This window comes from Coccinella septempunctata, chromosome 1, assembly GCF_907165205.1.
Source record: "Coccinella septempunctata chromosome 1, icCocSept1.1, whole genome shotgun sequence".
NCBI lineage: Eukaryota > Metazoa > Arthropoda > Insecta > Coleoptera > Coccinellidae > Coccinella > Coccinella septempunctata.
The window spans coordinates 50,515,628-50,539,628 of record NC_058189.1 but is presented as its reverse complement, the minus strand read 5'-3'; the positions used below and the strand labels follow the sequence as shown (position 1 = coordinate 50,539,628).

The 24,001-nt window shown below is 36.3% G+C and overlaps 1 protein-coding gene across 1 annotated transcript in view; it reads right to left on the bottom strand.

Moving 5' to 3' along the window:
- The window catches only part of LOC123323010 (glutamate receptor ionotropic, kainate 2), a 540,373-nt gene that overhangs the window by 32,755 nt on the left and 483,617 nt on the right, over window positions 1–24,001 (bottom strand). Inside the window, exons 13-14 of the mRNA XM_044911184.1 lie at window positions 12,603–12,800; window positions 2,398–2,788 (exon numbers count right to left, since the gene is read on the bottom strand). Coding sequence (XP_044767119.1) covers window positions 2,398–2,788; window positions 12,603–12,800 — 589 coding nt within the window. The remainder of the gene's footprint in view (window positions 1–2,397; window positions 2,789–12,602; window positions 12,801–24,001) is intronic.

Below are 24,001 nucleotides of genomic sequence, written 5' to 3'. Positions count from 1 at the left end.
ACGCACATTCTGAAAATCTCAATTTTAATGAAAGTTAACTCTACATTGACTTTATAACTTATTTTTTATGTTCTCTCGGGAAGGTTTTGGACGAAACAAGACACATTAAATGGAAGAAAAATTCAGGATTTCACCGAATCTTATGTGAAAGAAGAGAAATGAACAATTTTCGAAATACTGAAATGCTGTTAAGTGATTTAATACTTGGTATTTCCACCCCTTGCGTTAATTACAGCTCGGCAACGACGGTTCATACTCAAATGAGTGATCTTAAAAGGTTCTGATCTAATCCTTCCCAGATTTCTCCCAGTTGGATTCCTAAGTCATTAAGAGTAGCTGGATGATTTTCTGAACTTCTCAGCCTTCTATTGAGGTTGTCCCAAACCTGCTCAATCGGATTGAGATCTGGACTTCTTGCTGGCCATTCCATTCGAGAGACTTCAACCTCTTCAAGGTACTCCTGAACGATGCGCGCACGATGGGGTCTGGCATTATCGTCCATAAAAATGAAATTTTCACCAATGTATGGGGCAAATGGCACTACATGCTCTTCAAGAATGTTCCTTATATACTTATCAGCATTCATAGCTCTATTATCAACGACCACTAGGTCTGTGCGAGCAGTCAAAGATATTCCACCCCATACCTTAATCGATCCTCCCCCGAAACCAGTAGTATTCAGGAAATTGCACTGAGCATATCTTTCATGTGGACGTCTGTATACAAGGGAACGTCGATCACAATGGTAGAGGCAGAATCTAGACACATCTCTTTCCCAATCGGCCTCTTTCCAATGGATATGCTCTCTCGCAAAATCCAAACGCGCCCTTCGATGGACTGGGGTAAGAGCTGGGCCTCTTGCCCCGACACGAGGCCTTAAATCATATTCTCTGAGGCGATTTCTTATTGTCTGAGTGCTAATTTGCACCTCATGAGTTTGCTCAAGCTGAATTTGAAGGAGGCGAGCGGTTGCAAACCGTTGTTTCAACGAAGAAACTCTCAACTAACGTTCTTGAATGGTAGTTGTTACCCGTGGTCTACCCTGTCCTGGTCTTCGGACATTCATACCTGTCTCCCTGAATCGCTGCAACATTCTGGACACACTTGTATGGGAAACTCCAAACCTTTCTGCAATTCTTGTGTATGTCCACCCTTCTTCTCGCAAAACTACCGCTTGGGCACATTCCTCTTGGGTCAAATTGCGTGTTTCGCGTTGCATAGCGATCGAGTGTAGAAAATCAAACGAAAGAAAAACTATTGATCACTAGAATTGATCGAGAACAACTGATTTTAGAATGGAGCCAATACATACTTTTTTTATTCCTGCTGGGAAAAAACATCTGTATTGAAGAAAACCGTTGAAAGTGGATAACATATGCATGCATAATTCTGATAAAAATAATTATCATTGAGAACACCTTCAGTTGTAATTAATAAATTTGAGATTTCCATAATGGGCGTTAATTTTTTTGCGCAGTGTATTTAAGGAATAGTCGCTTAAAGATGTTTATTTTGTGCAGATACCAGAGTACGTGAAGCAGATATTCTCGTTTTTATTCACGAATGAAGAGCTTTATAGAAAAAAATATATTGGAAATATGAGGAAGTCTAGATTTAAATAACATAGAAGTAAAATTAAACGAAGGGAAAATTAAAAAAAAAGCAAACAAATTAGTCCAAATATCCAGCTGAGCGTTAGAAAGCTGATCCAGATTTCACACTTTGAATTGGATTTGGAGTTGATTGTATCAAAGAAAAAAAATAAAACATTTCATTTCTTATAAATGAACTTTTGGTGTATAAGAATCGGCAATTTTTGAAACGATCACGAAATTTCTGAACTTCCTTAAGAGGAGTTTATACCACGGGACTTTCTCGCCATCCGTATAAGGCGTAAAGGGGTAAAGACTACCAGAATATAGGGTGTTGCCGGAACACTTGAACGATAAGTGGAAGTTACGAATATTACAATAGTTTCCACTTTCGTCGAAAAGATGGCAACACTTAACGCCTTTTTTCAATTTCACCAGGATACAAATTGTAGCCAATGGCGAGACTTTTCGAGAAATTTTTTCATATGGATATTCATAGAAGAGATAATTGCACCTCGGAAAGTTAATAACATAAATGAATATTTGTTCTTCAATGAAAAAAAAATTATTTTCATTTCGTTTGACGAATAAAAAACTTCTGACTTTCCGAGGCGACCAACTGATTGAATTGAATTATAATAAAAACTCCATATGCATTAGACGTTCCTGAAGTAAGATATTCATTTTCTTGAACTGATCACTAAAATGGCGAAAACCCCCGTGGAGCAGTATATTCATAAACATATTCAACAAGACATGAAAATTTCCTATTTCGATTTGAATTTTCAGAATAACCCCCACTCACCTATATTTTCAACCCCTAAGGCATTCGCCTTCGACTCTTTGCTTTTATCGTCACGGGTACACACATCCCCAGTGTTTTTCCACCACTTGTCGTACAATATTTGAATGATGCCCTTCTCCTGCAGTTCTAAAATTGCTAGAGATATCTTGTCCCTCCAAGGACTCCCTTTCGGTGTTGCTATTCCGTATCCTTTGCTGTCCAACAGTCCCCCTATTTGAGTGAGATTGCAGTCCCTTTGCACCGCGTAGTCGAGCATGGTCGATTCCATCAGGAAGGCGTAGTTTCCCTGCAGGACTCTCTGGACTCCCTCTTCATAAGATTTGACGAATACAGCAGGCTTGCGATTCTCCATGAACCGCCACATTTTTTGGTAAATCCCGATCTTGGAATCCTGCAACAACACAATAATGAAATGTTGAGAACTGATATAATAGACGTCAGGTAGTGATGTTGAAAACTGTAGAGAGGTTTCAGCTACTTTCCAGTTGTTTCAATTTCAATTATCCTGAATGCATTCAGGTTTTGAATTAACAAAAGCTTGAATATGGGAATTTGCCTAGATTGCAAATATTCGAAAACATGGTCGCCTAGGGCGGAAGATCCGTAGTTTTCACGGTTGAGAGAATAAACGACCGTTATTTCATTTTGCTGTCTCAAGATAAACACAAAACGTTTCGGAACAAAATTACTTTCTGATCCTGGGGCGTGTTTCGAAAACAGATGCGTGGTAGTTGTCGTCTGTAATCGATTTTCTTTGAGGAATATTTTGAGTAACTGGGAACAAAATTCGAAGTTAGAATAATATGTTCGTCTTGATTTCACAGAGTGAGTAAAGAATACACACAAATTTTATATAAACAAAAACAGAACCATATAATCGAAATATACTAATTTCGATAGAACCGGGTGGGAGAGGCAAGAGGGGAAAATCAGCTGATTTAAAGGTTTGGGAAATCTCTACTTCTTCGAAAACCTCTGCACGTCTATGTCCGCGCAAAATGCAAAATGAAAGACGAATAACCGGAGGATTAGCACCTACTACTCTTGACTGGGATAAAAGATCAGAAGTTAGAAGAAACAGCTTCAGAAATTCGAGATTTTGCAAAGCGAATGTAAACGCATCCAGCTTCACCTAGGGCCTGTTGTCGTTTCTTATAGTTTCTGGAGGAGTTTTATGATTTCCTCCTTTTCTATACGAAACCAACCTGGAAATGCCTACTAATAGGAAGAAAGTCATTCTCCATAATCCGTAGAAAGATCCGTTACCCACATGCGTGCGCAAAATATCGATATGAAATGCGAATTTTCAAAAATTCGATATCACTTCGTTCCGTTGACTAAAGAGGATAATGTTCATTTTCGCAAAACAACCAAGCGAGATCAGCACATCAGCTGACAATGACATTACCTATGTACCTAACTTCACTCACTACTCTCGGTTAGCCTTTCGGGAACTGCGATCATATAGATCTTTTGTTCTCTACCCTACTCATTCATAGGAACCCAAGGGGTCGTCAATGGTGTGGATAAAACCGACAGAATCATTAGGGGCCTTGGCCGTTACCTCGTGAGTATCCAGGACCGGTTTCTTCATATACCTAAATGGTTTTAAGGCCAGCCAGCTCTGGACACTTGCATACCAAGTATTCAGCTGTTTCTGCTTCTGATCCACAGAGCCTACAAATCTCATCTGCTGACTTTTCCATAAGGTACAAATGATAGTTGTACCGACAGAGCCCTGTCAGCAGTGCCACCATCACCCTAAGCTCAGCTCGTGACAGTTTTAGCAGTTTTCTAGTGTAGGTCGGTGAAATTCTTTGACTGAGTCCAGGAGTGTTTTCATTTCCCTCGACACCACAATGCCTTTGTATCCATAGTAGAGCCACTTCATTGCCTCTGTCCAGTTGCTTTATGATATTACGGCACTCCCATCTCAGAAGAGCTCCATGGCAGTGTGATTCCAGGCACCTCATCGTGGCCTGGCTGTCCATGGTAATATAGATATGCGCCCCTTTGAGATTCATTCTCCGACACTCCTAAGAACATACGTGAACAGTCAGAGTGTCGAAATGTGAAATAGTGGGTTCACTTCCCAGGGCTTTAGAGATCATCAGTTTAGGTCCATATACGCCAATGGCTCTGCCCCTTTCTGACTCAACTTAAAATAGTTCATATTTTCACTGCCCAACATTTTTTCCTCATGCCAGTTCAATACAGTGTGTTCACAATGAGAATTTTCAAAAATGAGAGGTTATGTTTTGTTTCGTTAACAAAGAGATCAACAATCTTTGGAAATACTTCATTCGAAGGGGCTGAATTGTGGTATCAAATCGGGCAATAAAATTGGTAGTCCACTGTACCTAGGCACGATTCCTTCTGAGACAATAAGGGATGTACGGGGTTCACACAAAATTTACAGTAACCGGTTGTCTCAGAAAGATCAAAGTCCCTGTAATCGGTTAGTTCAGCGATGGGTTTGATCCCGAGCAGTTTCGGTGATTTTCAGTGTACAGGCCAATCAGAATTGAAAATATTCAATTAAACAGGACGGGGTGGATGCAGGTGCAACGATACACGGTTTACAAGATAACGAACGGGATAGTTTATTGTGATCTCTCCGTGGCAACCTCGGGTATACACGCCAAGCATTACCAGCGGAAAGACTTCGAGACTTCTGACGATTGGTCTCGGTTCACTAAAGAGCCAGGCGACAGAAGTCTGCTTGAAACAGGGAAAATTAAAACGGATCACAACAGGACTAGGACGGGGTAGGTTACTGTGGTCTCTCCGTGGCAACCGCGGGTATACACGCCAAGCATTACTGATGGAAATTTCAATTTAACGGAATTTGAATTTTTTTTCAGGATTCTGGAAATTATTTCTGAAATGAAGTGATATTCTACGAAATATGAAAATTAAGAGTGAAGTTTCCATCATACGGTGTTGCATTGTTTCATCTGGAAAATTGAAGAAAACGGACATCTAAAACGAGGCTTGATCTTTACTAAAAAAAAATCAAGTATCCTTACAAACCCATTTTCATTCTAAGGATAAAATTGCTTAACTTATTGAATTTCAACTTCTTTGATGTATTTTGGATAATCTATTTACAATAGCTATAGTTCCTTCCAAAGATTCACAAATAAAATTTCCATCATACGGTGTTGCATTGTTTCATCTGGAAAATTGAAGAAAACGGACATCTAAAACGAGGCTTGATCTTTACTAAAAAAAAATCAAGTATCCTTACAAACCCATTTTCATTATAAGGATAAAATTGCTTAACTTATTGAATTTCAACTTCTTTGATGTATTTTGGATAATCTATTTACAATAGCTATGGTTCCTTCCAAAGATTCACAAATAAATTGTTAGAGAATATTGCATATCACAAAAGTACCATCTTCAATAGCTATACTGCCATCCGAAGATTCACAAATAGATTGTTCCAAATTGGGCAGATTTTTATAAATTTATTTGACGCTTTATTTTGATGAGTTCTGCATCACCTTAAAAAACCATGTAGATATCATTCGATACTTTTCAATTTATAATTATGCATAATGGAATATGGAAAATATAGAAAAGTACATCAAAATTGGTAACGATATCTATGAATTCTGATAGATAAATTTCAATGGACGATTCTGAAGGATATCTCCCTGAGTTCTCCATAATCACCAATACTGCGATTGAATTTCCCTTGTAATTTTTTCAATTCAAATGAATCGAAACAAAAGAAGGGCAGGTAAACAGGCTGCATGATTGTTATATACCTCACAATGCTCGCTATCTACCCGTGAATGTAACAATCAAAATATAATGAGAACGGAACAGAAAACACTGCTCGTAGATAGGGAATAAAATGGAGTTACGTTTGCAATTTTCAGTTCCCTACTCCCTCCGGAGGAAGTTTTTTCCATTTTCATAGCGCCAATGTTGAAACTTTGACCCGGAGAATGCAGTTATCATTAATTGAAAAACTTCGACGAAGGCGAATAAGATAATTGAGAAGACTTTATCCGGCTCGTTGAAGAGGAGGGCAATTAGTGAAATTCGCAATGCGACATGTGAGATCTCTGTAGCATGGGACTGAATTTCTAGTTTCTTGATCTCCAAAAAAAGAACGATACGAGGCGTTTCAAAAGTAAAGATGATCAACCGAATCCAAATGGGTCAACGAGGATGTATTGATATCTAGTTAGCCTAGACCAGTTCCATGCATAAAAAAAATATTGCGTAACCATAGCAACGAACAATAACTCATTAGAAGTGTCAATGTGAAGTTTGAGGTCAAAAAAGTAAACCAGAGTTACGTAATAAATCAAAATTTCCACCGAAATTGTGGAAATCGAAAAATTGGAGTATCAAGTCATCATCAAGTACCTGTATTTAAAAGGGTTAAGAGGTGAGCAGATTTACGAAGATATGCTTAGTACCCTGTCCTTCGTATGTGACCGTGAAAAATTGGATTTCAAGCTTCAAAAGAGGTAAATTTTCCATTGAAGATGATGAGCGATCGGGAAGGCCAGTTTCTGTGTCAGTCCCCGAAAATATCGATGCAGTTCATTACATGATTTTATCAGACCGTCGAATTGGTTTAAAACGGATATCTGAAGCACTGAATATTTCATACGAACGCGTTCATCATATAGTTCACGTCAATTTGGACAAGAGAAAAATTGCTGCAAAATTGATCCCCAAATGTTTGAATGTTGACCGAAAGCGTACAAGGGTAAAAGCATCGCGTTCGATCTGTGCTCGATTTGAAAACGATGTAGACTTCTTAAACCGAATTGTTACTATGGATGAGACTTGGGTACATTTCTACGATCCAGAAACAAAGCAACAATCGATGGAATGGCGACCTGAGTAATTTCGTGTCCAAAAATCTGCTGGAAAAGTTCTTGCTTCAGTTTCTTGGGAATTGCCATGGAGTAAGCATGATTGATTTTTTGGATAAGAGTAGAACCGAAGAATACTATTCGACATTACTGACCACTCTATGGGTAAAAATGATTGAGAAAAGACGCGGAAAAACATATGAATATTTATTGATATTTATATGCGCATTTGTATGTATTTTATGGATTAATGTTTTGATGGAGGCTTGTTTAACCTGAAGCGTCTCAGATCAAAAACCCGTACCAAGTTTATCACGGAACCTCAATGTGCAGACGACTGTTCACTCATCGCTAGCAGCTCAGAGGATCTACAGATAATGATGGACACCTATAAACATTTATACGAAGCTTCAGGCCTTAGACTCAATATCGACAAGACCAAAATCCTGGTAAGTCCGCCAGAAAGGCTTCAAACAGATATAAGCCTGGAGAATAAAACTCTAGAACAAGTCGAGCAGTTCAAATACTTGGGAAGCTTCATAAATAGTAGGGCACGGAAATACAAAACCGTATCAATTCGGCATCACGGGCATTCTGGAATCTGAAGGACAGAGTGTTTCAAAATCACGACCTCAATCTGAAGACCAAGACAGCTGTTTACAAGGCAGTGGTCCTCCCAACGCTTCTTTACGGAAGCGAAAGCTGGACGCCCTACAGGCGACATATTGAACAGCTTGAACAAACGCAAAAACGTCATCTAAGACAGATAATGCACATCAGATGGTTCCACAAAGTTTCGAATGCAGAAGTCTTGCAACGCGCGAGTTGTACAACAATTGAGACTCAAGTAACGAGGGCCCGACTCAGATGGAGCGGCCACATTCTGAGGATGCAAGACACAAGGCTCCCCAAAATAGCTCTATATGGCGAATTCACTGAGGGTGCCCGGAAACCAGGAGGCCAGTATAAGCGGTTTAAGGATACACTACATCAATCCCTAAAATAAGTTAATGCCAATCATAACTGGGAACAACAAGCGTTAGAAAGGTCACAGTGGAGGTCTTTGGTACACAGTTATAATGGAGAATCGAGAAGGATACAGCGGCGGCCAGATCTGGTTGGTGACTATCCATGCCCTGAGAGTGGAAGGATCTGGAGGTCACAGTTGGGTCTCTTTAGTCACAGGAGAGCACACAGTCGCAACTAGCCCTAAGAAATTACAAGTCTGTTCGCAATTTTAATTATTTTTTTTCTTTTCTTCTTTTTGTAGATTTATTCCCGGTAACGGGATACAGCAATGATGATGGTTGAATGAATCTTTTTCAAATGAAAAGGTTCTCATGTTGTATTTAGATGATTCTTTTATATTTCACATATGTGAATAGAGGATTCAAACTAAAGTGATTTTCGGAAGAAAGTATGTAAAATTGCCAACGAATTTTTGGGAATATCCGAGGGTGAAAATAACGATAGGCAGTAACTTAGCCATTTCAGAGCCGTTGCGAGACTTAACCGAAATTTCGTCTCCAATAGGAAAAAAGACGTTCGAAATACCACAATCTATTTACTCTCGACATTTCCAGCATCAAAAATCGAACCGTACTAACTTGATCGTAACATAGGGATTTATGGGCTTGCTTGAACTTCTTCAATCCACTGTTTCGCGGATTTAACAGCGGGGTCGTTGAATTTATTTCGAAAGTCTGCTGACTCAATATAATAGTATTCCACATTCTGGTGCGGATATGTTTTCAACGAGGATTTCCATCTTTTCCTTTGCCTCGGATCGAAACGCAGGATTTGGAACTTTTACTAGTGATAGAAGGATTATCAAATTTATAGAAACAACCGGATGACTCGGTGAGAATAAAGATTAAAATGATACAAGGACATACTTTTATTACAGATCAGTTCTACACTGAATTTAAATGTTCTCGAGGAATGATAAAACACTGTACTTTTCACGGAGAGGAGGAAATACGTGATTTTGCTCATTTTTGACCCAAAAATTTGGGATTTTCGAATTTGAGTTTAGTATCCAGTGTTGAAGCCAGACTAGTGCTGATTACGAAACCGGAAATCTCAATTGGATCGGACAAGTATAACAGGAGATATCGCAGATTGAAATTTGCAATTTTTGAAAAATGCCATTTCGAAGATGAAAATCAAAACGAAGAGGAATAGGCATACGATTTTATTTTCAATCCATTCTTCGTGTTCGGAAACCTCGAAGCAATCGTTCGGTGTTGACAACTTTTTAGGTGACACCATCTTTTCAGGAATTTTTCCAAGGTCACATTTCGAGTCGATTATCTTCCAGAAAAATCGTCACAGATCGGAAAAAGGTACACATTCCGAAAAAGCAACTCTTCTAGTAATAAATTTCAGAATTACAGCGATCTTGAAGCATCCGTTCGATCTTCAGGAGCTTCAAACTGAAATTTGCAATTTTCGAAAAATGCGATTTCGAAAATGAAAATTTAGACAAAAAAGATAGGCTTACGATTTTATTTTCAATCGATTCTGCATGTTCGAAAACGTATATTTCCATACCAAATTTATGAATCTCCGACGCTGATTTCGAGAAAAACAAAATTTTTATTTTTCCATCTTTCACTTTTTGATTCACTTTGAAAGGCTGTCTACAGTCTAATTTTCCATTGACTTGTCAACTCATTGGTTTTTTTGAATCTTCGAAATGCTTTGAATGAATTTCCTTCTCTGGAAGAATGATAAAAACCCGTACTTATCAGAGAGAGGAGCAAATATGTGATTTTAGGGGGGTGTAACCCCTTGCTCATTTTTGACCCAAAAACTTGTGATTTTCGGAATCCAGTTTTTGATCTATTATTGAAGCCTGAGTAGTGCTGATCACGAAACCGGTAATCTCAATTGGATCGGACCAGTATAATAGGAGATATCGCAGATTGAAATTTGCAATTTTTGAAAAATGCCATTTCGAAGATGAAAATCCAGAATATGAGAGATAGGCTTACGAATTCATTCTCAATCGTTTCTGCGTGTTCGAAAACCTATATTTCCATACCAAATTCATGGATCTCCGACGCTGATTTCGAGAAAAACGAATTTTTTATTTTTCCATCTTTCACTTTTGAGTTCACTTTGAAAGGCTGTCTACAGTCTAATTTTCCATTGACTTGTCAACTCATTGGTTTTTTCGCATCTTTGAAATGACTTGTATGAATTTCTTTCTCTGGAGGAATGATAAAAACCCGTACTCCTCAGAGAGAGGAGCAAATATGGAATTTTGGGGGGTCTAAACCCTTGCTCATTTTTGACCCAAAAATTTGTGATTTTAGAAATCGAGTTTTTGAGCTATTTTTGAGCTATTATTGAAGCCTGAGTAGTGCTGATTACGAAACCGGAAATCTCAATTGGATCGGACAAGTATATTAGGAGATATCGCAGATTGAAATTTGCAATTTTTGAAAAATGCCATTTCGAAGATGAATATCTAGAATAAGGGAGCTAGACTTATGAATTTTTTCTCAATCGTTTCTGCGTGTTCGGAAACCTATATTTCCATAACAAATTCATGGATCTTCGAAGCTGATTTCGAGAAAAACGAATTTTTTATTTTTCCATCTTTCACTTTTGAGTTCACTTTGAAAGGCTGTCTACAGTCTAATTTTCTATTGACTTGTCAACTCATTGGTTTTTTAGAATCTTCGAAATGACTTGTATGAATTTCATTTTCTGGAGGAATGATAAAAACCCGTAATTCTCAGAGAGAGGAGCAAATATGTGATTTTAGGGGGGTCTAACCCCTTGCTCATTTTTATCCAAAAATTCGGGATTTCAGAAATTCAATTTTTTTATTTATTATTGAAGCCTGAGTAGTGCTGATTACGAAACCGGTAATCTCAATTGGATCGGACCAGTATAATAGGAGATATCGCCGATTGAAATTTGCAATTTTTGAAAAATGCCATTTCGAAGATGAAAATCTAGAATAAGAGAGCTAATCTTATGATTTTATTCTCAATCGTTTTTGCGGGTTCGAAAACCTATATATCCATACCAAATTTATGGATCTCCGACGCTGATTTCGAGAAAAACGAAATTTTTATTTTTCCATCTTTCACTTTTGAGTTCACTTTGAAAGGCTGTCTACAGTCTAATTTTCCATTGACTTGTCAACTCATTGGTTTTTTAGAATCTTCGAAATGACTTGTATGAATTTCTTTCACTGGAGGAATGAAAAAAACCCGTACTTTTCAGAGAGAGGAGCAAATATTTGATTTTAGGGGGGTCTAACCCCTTGCTCATTTTTGACCCAAAAATTTGGGATTTTAGAAATACAGTTTTTTATTTATTATTGGAGCCTGAGTAGTCCTCATCACGAAACCGGAAATCTCAATGGGATCGGACAAGTATAATAGGAGATATCGCAGATTGAAATTTGCAATTTTTGAAAAATGCCATTTCGAAGATGAAAATCTAGAATAAGGGAGCTAGGCTTACGAATTTATTCTTAATCCTTTCTGCGTGTTCGAAAACCTATATGTCCATACCAAATTTATGGATCTCCGACGCCGATTTCGAGAAAAACGAAATTTTTATTTTTCCATCTTTCACTTTTGAGTTCACTTTGAAAGGCTGTCTACAGTCTAATTTTCCATTGACTTGTCAACTCATTGGTTTTTTAGAATCTTCGAAATGACTTGTATGAATTTCTTTCTCTGGAGGAATGATAAAAACCCGTACTTCTCAGAGAGAGGAGCAAATATGTGATTTTAGGAGGGTCTAAGCTCATTTTTGACCCAAAAATTTGGGATTTTAGAAATCCAGTTTTTTATTTATTATTGAAGCCTGAGTAGTGCTTATCACGAAACCGGAAATCTCAATTAGATCGGACAAGTATAATAATAGATATCGCAGATCGAAATTTGCAATTTTTGAAAAATGCCATTTCGAAGATGGAAATTTTAAAGAAGAGATATAGGCTTACGATTTTATTTTCAATCGGTTCTACGTGTTCAGAAACCTATATTTTCATACCAAAATTATGGATCTTCGACGCTGATTTCGAGAAAAACGAAATTTTTATTTTTCCATCTTTCACTTTTGAGTTCACTCTGAAAAGCTGTCTTTAAAACATGCTCCGGACCACTATCTGCAATAATTGCTGTAGGCGAACCACAATCTGATAAACCCTGAGTTTTCGGCCTTTCAACCACTACAATTGTGGGTGTCTCTTTTCAATATTTTCTAGGTCAGCGTCGTCGGCTCCCTATATCGAATTAGCGCAAGGATGAGATCTCGTAGCTGAAAGACCTATAAATTTTTCGCCATCCGAAACTGTGGACGGAAATGAAGTGTAAATAAAACGGCACTTACCCTGAAAAAAGTCATCGTGCTACCGCCCTCCAGCGTACCATAAGCGATCTCGGCCTGCTCCGCCAGATCCTGTGCACTTTCTATCGGCGTTATCATTCTCTCCACTGTTAGGAAGGCGGCCAAGTTGGCGGTGTAGGACGAGATTATGATGAGGGTGAAGAACCACCAGATGCCGCCAACGATGCGTGTTGAAGTGGCCTTGAAAAATGGACGGACGTTAGAGGAAACATAAAAATTTTCAGCACACACACCAAATCAGGCCATAAAAGCGGTAATTCAACGTCCGAAAAATCTGGACAGACAGTCGGTTCCAGAAATTCGATCGTTCAAGTGAATTCGATTTTATGCTATAATCTAGGCTTGAAAAATATCTGGTTTTTATATAAATTCCAACTGTTACGGTTGAATGAACGAGGAAGGTATCATTAGTATCATTCTGGTGTCCTAGACACCTGGAGAATGGAGTTTATTGAATGATGGATTGGGCTTGAAAGTTTTGCAGATCTATATCTATCACCATTAATTTATATATGTTACGGCTGAAGATAGGCGTGAACGAACATAACCTTGAGATTAGCCGGCTAAACTTAGGTTTAGCTTCGGGTATTTGCTAATGTTAGTTTCTTCTATCTTTAGCAGGCTAAACTTAAGTTCAACCGCATACAATCGGCTAAAAATGTAGAAGCTGGTAGAAAATAAGAAAAGTATTGGCAAGGCTTGAGGGGTGCAAATTTTCGGCATTCAAAAAAATGTAAAGAAATAGTATTATAATCAAACTATTCATGCAATGCATTTTCTGTGTGAATTTCACATATTTTTAATAGCAAAATAGCAATCTGTTAAGCCGTTGAGAAATTGAGAATGAACATATATGTTTTTACTGTGTCTCAACGCATTCTTCTTAGCGAATATAAAAATCTAAACGCGTGATGACAAAATTCTAGCCGGACATCCTATTTTGAGTGTGAGGGGAAACTGTTGAGTTAATGGTTATCTTTCATCTTGTAGTTATTCATAATTTGCAAGGGAATTGAATGAGCAAAAGGAGAGAATGACGACAAGAATGATGTCGCCAACTTCTTCATCAAAATACCAAAGGTCAAATTCTGGAGAAATATAAGTAGCAATACCCAATCTTGTTTGTAGCTAACCGGACCATTTGGCTGATAAGTTTTACGATGACTGCACTTGAATCCTCCAGGATTATTCATCAAGGGTGGCGACAGGCCGTATTTTGGAATCCGTATGCTTAGTGAGTATTTATTTCTTCTTTTTTGCGAAAGGATTAAGGTTGGAAAGAAATTGTAACTCTATAGTGTAACTATAAATATATATCATTATTTTTTTTCGTAGAAAATTTTTCCATGAACCCAATTGTTGTATGTTACGGAAAATATACTTTTGTTCACAGAAAAAATACTCTATATCTAATTTCCAATATTTCATTTCCTTGTGAGGTCATAATCTGGTTTTTGACAAGACAATTGACTATTCACGTTCCTATTGTCCTGTGGAAATCTGTATAGGTATCTAACTTCTATATGTGAATTGATTTTAAAAAACTTAGGCTCGATTTGAAGAGCATTAATATCCCAAACAGGTGGAAATAACTCACTAAATGTTAAATTGAAAACCAATAGGCGTTATGTGAAAAAACTTCAATACAATAGCAAGTTACATATTAGAATCCTCCTATCTTCATATAAAAGACCCATGGTTCATCTTGGGATATCATATTACACTGATACCAGGAATTATCCTATGAGTAGGGGAATAGTAGGTTACATGTAATATTAATTACGATAGTTAAGGCATTATTGTATTGAATGTCGAGACTTTAACATTGCCCACTTCAACAATAGTCAATAAAGCTTTTTAAAAATCAAAGTTATTAATTCAGAAACATAAGTGGCGCAGTCGGTAGGATACCCAAAACATTTTTTTTGACAAACATCGCAAAGAAAATTGTGTTCGTTTCAACGATTAGTTGGGTATTCTGAAATTTTCATCGAACCTTGGCCCCAAAATCGACCAAGTTCAACCCAGTGGTACAACACCAGCGAGCAGAAGTCAACATCGCGGAAGCTCATAGTTAGGACAACCAATCATCAGCATTCAGGAGGAGAAATTATAGTTAGGTACGGAGTTTCTAGAACGAAACTGCCTGCTATAATCGCTGTATCCCCTGAAGCAGAAGAAAAAGAAGAAAGAAGAAATCTTTATGAAGCCAATAGCGTAAGTTTCACATCCTTTTTCCACAATCCAATCACTTTATAGTTTTATGCTCATTTTAATTTTTTTTCTAATCATTTGAATACTTGATTTTTTCTCGTGATTCTATTGTGATATACAAGTTGATATTCATATGAACAATATTAGGGATCGTAGTCCTTTAAGAAGAGAAAACAGAGAACAAATAATGGCAGTTCCTCAAATTCAAAAACATCACATTGATTGCATCCCAGAATATGACGGAAATCCAGCAACTTTGGCTATTTTTATTCAATCCAGCGAGTATTTGATTAATAATTTTTCCGATCAAAATAACATTGCAAACCCACAAAATGAATTTCTGCTTCGAGCCATCATTGGCAAGTTAACCGGAAGAGCACTTAATTTAGTAGGTAGTAGAGGAAATCTGAGAAACTGGCTATCAATTAAGAACTTACTGTTGCAATTTTTCTCAGATCAGCGAGATGAAAATTGTTTAGTTGGAGATTTGATGCATTTAAGACAGGGAAAATTCGAAAATCCGGTCAACTTTGGTCATAGATGTCAAGATCTTTTAAGTTTACTTCTCAACAAAATTCAGTTAACGGAAGTAGATCCGCATATTATCGAATTGAAGAAAACTTTGTTTGAAAATCAGGCACTTAATGCTTTTCTTAGGGGTCTTCATTCTAATTTGCCTATAAGATTGAGAAATCCACAAACATTAGAACAGGCTATTTCATTTACAATTGAAGAACAGAATTTTGCGTATGCTAGGCGGAATTTAACAAACACTTATTCTCCAAGTCCTCAATTAAAACCTTCTTTTCCGATTAAACAAAATATTGCACGCCCCCTGTATCAGAATTTAAGTCCTATTCATCAAACACCATTACCACAAGTTCGCCAAAATTTAATTAATTCAAGCCAAAATAATCCAAGGAGCATTCAGTTTAGAAATGTGACACCAAACCGTTCACAACCGGTCCCTATGGACACATCGTCAGCAAATACAAGACGCACGGAAAGACCGCAAAGTCGAATTCAACCCAATCGGATAAATCAAAGAAATTTCATTTCTGAAGAACTCTTTCAGCATGATATCGATGAAAGCATTAATCACTATGATGCAAACGATTCATACTACGATGATTATTCTAACATGTCCAATTACGGTTCAAGCGATCAGTATGAAGTTACGCCGCAGTTCTGTAACGATAATCAATACTCTGATTTACCTGATGAAAATTTTCAGTCTCTATCAACCCACCAGGATCAAACTTAATCAACATTACAAATATTAATAATTCTGCTCTACCCTTCATAAAAATCCCAAAAGTCGGTTTGAAATTTATGATTGATACTGGAAGTTCAAAAACCCTAATCAGCCCCCGAACTGTTGAAAAATTCTATCAAAAATTCATCAGATATTCTCCCTTCAAAATAAAAACAGCCCACAAAATTACATATCATGAATACATTGCGCATATACCACTCCCAAAAATTTTCAAAACTAAAGAATACTTCGATTTCCACATTTTTGAGTTTAATGAAGAGTATGACGGATTGATTGGAATGGATTTACTGACCCATTTAGGTGCTAATATCGATCTAAAAAAAAATGTACTTTACACAAAAAATGGACCTATTCCTTTATATTTCAAAAATAACTCTTACTCATACGCCCTACCACCTAGATCTCAAAAAGTTATAAAAGTACCCATAAATTCAATCGAAGTCAATCAAGGTATTGTAGAGTATGTGAAATTGAAGGAAGGTATCGAAATTCCACAATGTTTAATTAAAATAGAAAATAACGAAGCTTACCTGACAATAACGAATAGTAATGAGACGGAAGAACAAATTACGATAAATCCACTCGAAATCATCGAAATTAATGAATCCGATATTACACCGATCACAACAACCCAAAATGACGCAAAAACTGATAATCTCTTGAAAGAAAACATGAAAAATCTTCGCTTAGAACACCTGAATAAAGAAGAAAAAGAAGCCATTCGAAAATTATGCTTTGAATATAGGGACGTTTTTCACTGCAAAAAGTTACCCTTAAGTTTCACGAATGTAGTCAAACATGAAATAAGAACTTCGGACGAAACACCAATTTTCCAAAAAGCATATAGAATGCCAGAAACACAAAAGAGAGAAGTTGAAAGACAAGTGCAAGAACTTTTGAAAAACGACATTATTCAACCGTCCAGTAGTCCATGGAGCAGCCCAGTCATCGTAGTTCCAAAAAAAATTGACGCATCTGGAGAACAGAAATATCGGTTATGTGTAGACTATAGATTACTTAATAAAAAGAGCATTGACGATCAATATCCACTCCCAAATATCACGGAAGTATTGGACAAGCTAGGAAATTGCAAATATTTTTCCACACTCGATCTAGCATCAGGTTACCATCAAATAGAAATGCATCCTAGAGATATACCTAAGACAGCATTTTCCACAGAAAGAGGACATTATGAATATAAAAGACTGCCTTTTGGACTGAAAAACGCACCGAGAACATTTGAAAGAATAATGGACAACATTTTACGAGGCATTATGAATGAAGCGTGTGTAGTTTATTTGGATGATATAGTTATATTTTCAACATCACTTCAAGAACATCTAGAAAAACTGCGTAAGGTTTTCGATCGCCTTAGAGCAGCAAACTTAAAAATCCAAATGGACAAATCCGAGTTTTTAAAAAAAGAGGTTCAATTCTTGGGACACATTATAACATCAGAAGGTCTTAAACCAAACTCACTTAAAATTGATTCAATCTTACGATACCCAATTCCCAAAACACCAACAGAACTAAAAGGATTTCTCGGACTCACAGGATATTACCGTAAGTTCATAAAAGACTACGCAAAGATAACAAAACCGATGACTGTTTGTCTAAAAAAGGGAAAAAAAATCACTCACTCGGAAGATTTCATACAATCATTCAACAAATGTAAAGAAATATTAACTAATCCCCCCGTTTTGCAATATCCTGATTTCAGTAAAAATTTCATAGTCACTACAGATGCATCAAACGTCGCCATTGGAGCTATTTTATCGCAAGGACCCATTGGTTCTGATAGACCAATATGCTACGCATCGAGAACTCTTAATCAATCTGAAGAACGCTACAGCACCATCGAAAAAGAACTTTTAGCAGTAGTCTGGGCAGTGAAGTACTTTAGACCATACCTATATGGAAGGAAGTTTACAATTTGTACTGATCATCGACCTCTAATTTGGTTAGACAAACTCAAGGAACCAAATTCAAAATTACAAAGATGGAAAATTCGACTAGAAGAGTATGACTACCAACTTGCATACAAAAAAGGATCTATAAACAAGAATGCTGACGCATTATCAAGAATACAATTGAATACTACAGACACTGAATCTCTAATAAATAACGTAGACGAAGACGAAATCGAAAGGCTATTGGAAGACGCTTCATCAGTCGAGATGTCAGAATCAGAATTAGATGAAATCCTGAAAAACCTAGATACGGTGGAAGAGGGACATGAAGAAAATTCAGAAAGTAATGAAGACACAATGCACTCTACAAATACGGACACGGAAAACTCATCACCGATAAAAATATCAAACGACATCATTGACTCGAAACCAAATCAATATTTTATTCAGGAAGTGTATAATAACCCGAAAGCCGTGAGAAAAGAATCCATGGGAAACATAAAAAAATTTTACGTGCAAATCAGCACTTCGAACAACGAAGACGAGATCATTAAATTCTTAAAAGAATATACTGCAGATAAGAAGAGATATTATTTCCACTTCGAATCCGAGAACATGTTTGAAACATTCAGCAACGTTGTAAACAAGCTATTCAACAGAAACGGACCAGAGATAATATACTGCACTGAAAGGAGAGAAGTAATCCAAGATGACGAACTTATCAACCAAGCGATTAAATTCCAACACGAGGGAAAAACAAATCATAGAGGTGTAAACGAGACCCTGAGACAACTTCAGCGAAAATATTATTTTCCATCCATGAAAGAATACGTTTCGAACTATATAGCGAACTGCGAAATTTGCAAAAAAAATAAATATGAGAGAAACCCTCCAAAAATCGATATGATGTTAACAGATACCCCATTCAGGCCTTTTGAAAAAATACATCTAGATATTTATACCTTGGAAGGTACGAAATTTCTAACTATTGTTGACGCATTCACGAAATTAGGTCAAGCTATAGAACTGAAATCCAAAAATGCTGTAGATATATTTCATGCCCTATTAAATTACTTTTCTTTTTACGGAACACCGCAACTTATAAGCTCAGATCAAGGAATGGAATTTTTCGGACATATTATAAAAGAACTTCTAGAAACACATAAAATAAACACTCATTTCACAACAGCACATCATCCAGATTCTGACGGAATAATTGAGAGATTTCATTCAACAATAGCAGAACACTGCAAATTCTAAGGTCACAATCCAAAGACGCCATAGGAATCATTATGAAATATGCTATAATAGGTTATAACAACTCGATTCATTCCACAACCAAACTAACCCCAATCGAACTCACATTCGGCCATACAAAACTGAAAGACCCCCTAGATATCTTGTATGATAAACAAATGTATAGTGACTATTTACAAAAACATAAGGAAAAACTAGCTTTAGTTTATGATAAAATCAACGAAAATATAATTACTCATAAAAATAGGATTGTCAAAAAAATTAACGAAAATACAAAAAACCCTTTCAAAGTTGGTCAAACAGTCTACGAAAAAAGCTATAAATATGCACGAAACAAAAGCGGACCTAAATTCAGCGGACCATTTACCATTACAAAAATATTACCAGGTAATAAAGCGCTTATTCAAAAAATTGAAGGTAACAAATCGAAACAAAACATTGGTCGGACAGTTCATTTGAAAAATCTAAGACAACCTATTGTTACAGGCTCATCACCCTCGCAACAATCTGCGGGTCCATCATCGTAGAATGTACGGAAGTAAAAATAACCCAAATAACAGATAATCCCGGCATGTTACCCCTGAAAAAGGGATCATCTCAAAATATTGTAAACTATTGGACACTTATTCAAATCTTCGATTTATCCAACATTACGGTGGAATTCAATAAATTAATATCTAGCTATCAAAATATGAACACATCATTTCACAGTTCAACACACGGCAAAAGCTATTTACATGAAATCTCTAATCACAAATATATCTTGGATTATAAAATCAGTGAAACTCGTAAGAAACTCAGGCAATTAATAACAATCCCGAAAATTAGAGGAAGGAGAGGTTTGATAAATGGATTAGGTTCCGTATGGAAATCAATAACAGGAAATCTAGATCAAAGTGACGCTGACAAATATGATAAAGCAATTCAAAATTTGAAAGACTCACAGCAGAACTTGATTGAAGTGGCAAATTCTCAAATCAGTTTAACAGAAAATTCAATAAATATCTTCAATAATTCTATGAGCAAGTTGCAACATAATCAAGCACTCTTGGAGAATAAAATCAGCCAAATAAATTTCTGGATGAACTCATCAGCCATGGATTCATGGGATGATTTCAATTTTATAGTTCTAAACTCAGTTTTCACACACATTACTCTAGCAATAGACATCATAAACCAAATATTGAGCGATATAGAAATAGCTATTTCTTTTGCCCAAACAGGAACTCTTCATTCATCTATAATCTCACATGAAGAATTGAAAAAAGAACTATTCAATATTCAAACAAAAATTCAAAATAATCAATTACCCTTCGCCATTGAAGATGAAAACATCATTCAGTATTATGTTTGTATTAAAGTCAAAGGATTCATAAGTAAAAATCAAGTAAGATTCATTCTTGAAATTCCTCTTACGGAAATTAATAATTACAATTATTTTGAGCTATTTCCATTGCCAATTCTGAAAAATAATTCTTATCAAATTATCATCCCCCACACAAAATTCCTTTCCTTATGTGAAACAAAATACGCTTTATTCAACCGACCATGCAAAGAAGTTTTTCCCGCCAATTTCCTATGCGAGGAAAATACAAAACCCATATCATCAAGCAACCCCTGTGAAGTCGAACTACTGAGTGTCACCAAAAACTACACGAGCTGCAGCCCAAAAGTTACCAATCTAAGGGGATCAAATGTCCATCAACTAGCCGTTGATTATTGGATGGTCATCACAACTGAGGAGATGATTGCCAGAGTGAAGTGCGCAGACAGTGCCGAAAAAATAGTGTTGTGCGGAACATACATTATTTTCGTTCCTCACGGCTGTGAAGTGAATGTGGACAAAGAAATTCTAAAAAACTGGAAGCATAGCCCCTCTAGAATGAACATTGTCCACTTACCGAACATAAAAATTCAAGAAATATTTGAATCAAAGACTCTTGAAAGAATTGATCAAGTTCCTTTAGAATTAGACGATATCGAACTTGATAACATAAGAAACATTGGACTACAAATAGAACATTCAAAGAAACAAATTCTTTCAATGAAAAGTCCAATCATCCACTATGATAATTTGAGTCTTTACACATTGATAATATATGTAATCATAGTTTTCATAATTTTATGGTCTATAGTTAGTAAGTTTAATATAAGAAAAGAGGAAACCCCTTACACTAGGAAAAATAAAAATAATCCATTGGAGGATATTGAGCTCAAAAATTAGAATTTTCAAAATCCCCAATTTTCTCACTTAAGCGCGGAGGAGTTACATATTAGAATCCTCCTATCTTCATATAAAAGACCCATGGTTCATCTTGGGATATCATATTACACTGATACCAGGAATTATCCTATGAGTAGGGGAATAGTAGGTTACATGTAATATTAATTACGATAGTTAAGGCATTATTGTATTGAATGTCGAGACTTTAACATTGTCCACTTCAACAATAGTCAATAAAGCTTTTTAAAAATCAAAGTTATTAATTCAGAAACATAAGTAGCATTCGATGCTGTTTTGCATATTTCATTTCTGAAAATTGAAACAAAAAGACATCACCCCTCCACGCGTCCATCGAATACCTTTTAAGCCGTTTCGTTTTTGGTAATCTGCACATTAGCCGACTAAAGATGAAATTCCCTGACGCAGATGAATACTTTATCGAACTTGCCAGTCATTGAATATGAACCTAAGTTTAGCCGGCTAATCTTGTGTTTATGCTCAAACCTATCTTTAGCCGTAACATATACAGGGTGTTTCATGAGTCGTTGTCCATAGCCTAATGGCGAATGCAGGTCATCCAGGCCTTTCAAAAAACCTGCTTGTTTCGTATCCTAAGGCTATTAGTTTCGGAGATACAAGGGTGATTAATGAATATTGGCCGAAATTTGCGATAGCCATAACTCTGGACTGCAAGGTCCGATTCTCATCAAATTTTATAGGTTTGTTCACTCCAGAATGTTCTTTCAAACGGCTCATGAAATATCAATATTTTCAGGGCAGTACTCAGAATATCATGATTTTTCATTCAAGCCCCCAGATCTATATTTTTTACATCCCTTACAGAAATTTCGTTATTGCCATGAAAAACTACATAATTTATTCTAAGGAATTCAATTTTCACTTCACATGGCACACTTGTCACAAGGGAATAGGAAGTGGACGAATTCATATTTAATGTCATTTTCTCTGAATGCGGTCCTGTTTTTATTCCTTCGGTGATTATATTTATTGTCCTTCGCCGAGATTCTGAAATATTTTAAATTCCATTAAATTCTTCTTCATTTCAAACCCTCAGCTCATACTGAGTGTTTATAAAAAAGTGTTTAAAAGTATGCAAAGTCGAGCTGTGAATACTTTTGAAATAACATATTGAATTTAGATACAAATGATGAAAACCATCTTGGAAAATGTAATCCGTAAGTGTATTTGCTTCATAACACACATAAGTATTGAAATTTATTCTTCAACAATGAAAATGTACTATCGTCTATCATGAAAGATGTTCGAAATGCATTTCTTCCATCTCGACGCATTTTCTAGCGCTTAAAATCGAATTATATTGTCCTTGTGATCATTTCGGGATTTTGTTTAACTTCTGCACAAGCTTCTTCTATCCTCTCTGCCGCAAATGCTCCCGTGAAGTCAGAAGTGTCTGTCACTTTTTCACGCACACTCTGTGAGAACTTATAAGGTTTGAAATGAAAAATAGATGAACAGAATTTTAAAAAAATGAAAATCTCGACCGAAGACAATGAATAATATCAACAAAGGAATAAAAACAGGACCGCATTTCGAATAAATGACATAAAACATTAATTCGTCCGGTTCGTTCATTGTTGTTTCATAAAAAGAAATAAAAAGATTAAGGTTTTTCGGAAAAAAAAAATTTTAATAGTTATGTGTGTAATGAAGCAAGTATACTTACGGATTACATTTTTCAAGAGGGTTTACATCATTTGTATTTAAATTCAATATGTAACTTCAAAAGAATTCACAGCTCAACTTTGCATACTTCAAAACACTTTTTTTTCGGACACTCAGTGCATGCTGAGGTTTTAAAATGAAGAAGAAATGAACAGAATTTAAAATAATTCAGAATCTCGTCAAGGGACAATAAATATTATCACCGAAGGAATAAAAACAGGACCGCATCTCGAAAAAATGACATAAAATATGAACTAGTTCGGTTCCTGTGTGACATGCAAAGTAAAACTTGAATATCTTAGAATAAATTATGAAGTTTTTCATGGCAATAACGAAATTTCTGTCAGGGATGTGAAAACTATAGATTTTGGGGCTTGAATGAAAAATCATGATATTCTCAGTACAGCCCTGAAAATATTGATATTTCATAAAACGTTCGGAAGAGCTTTCTGAAATGAACAAACCCATAAAGTTTTATCGAAATTGAACCTTGCATTCCAGAGTTATGGCTATCGCAAATTTAGGCCAATATTCATGAATCTCCGAAACTAATAGCCTTAGGATACAAAACAAACAAGTTTTCTGAAAGGCCTGGATGACCTGCATTCACCATTAGGCTATGGCCAACGACTCAAGAAACACCCTGTATATGTAACCCTACTTCAATGAATGATACGATTTTTCGACAGGAACTTTTCTGTCGGCCGATTTTTCTAAATCCATTCATTTTATTGATGAAGCTTATTTGAGTTCAACTACATCACTCCATATAATTTGAAGGACTTCACTAGTGGTC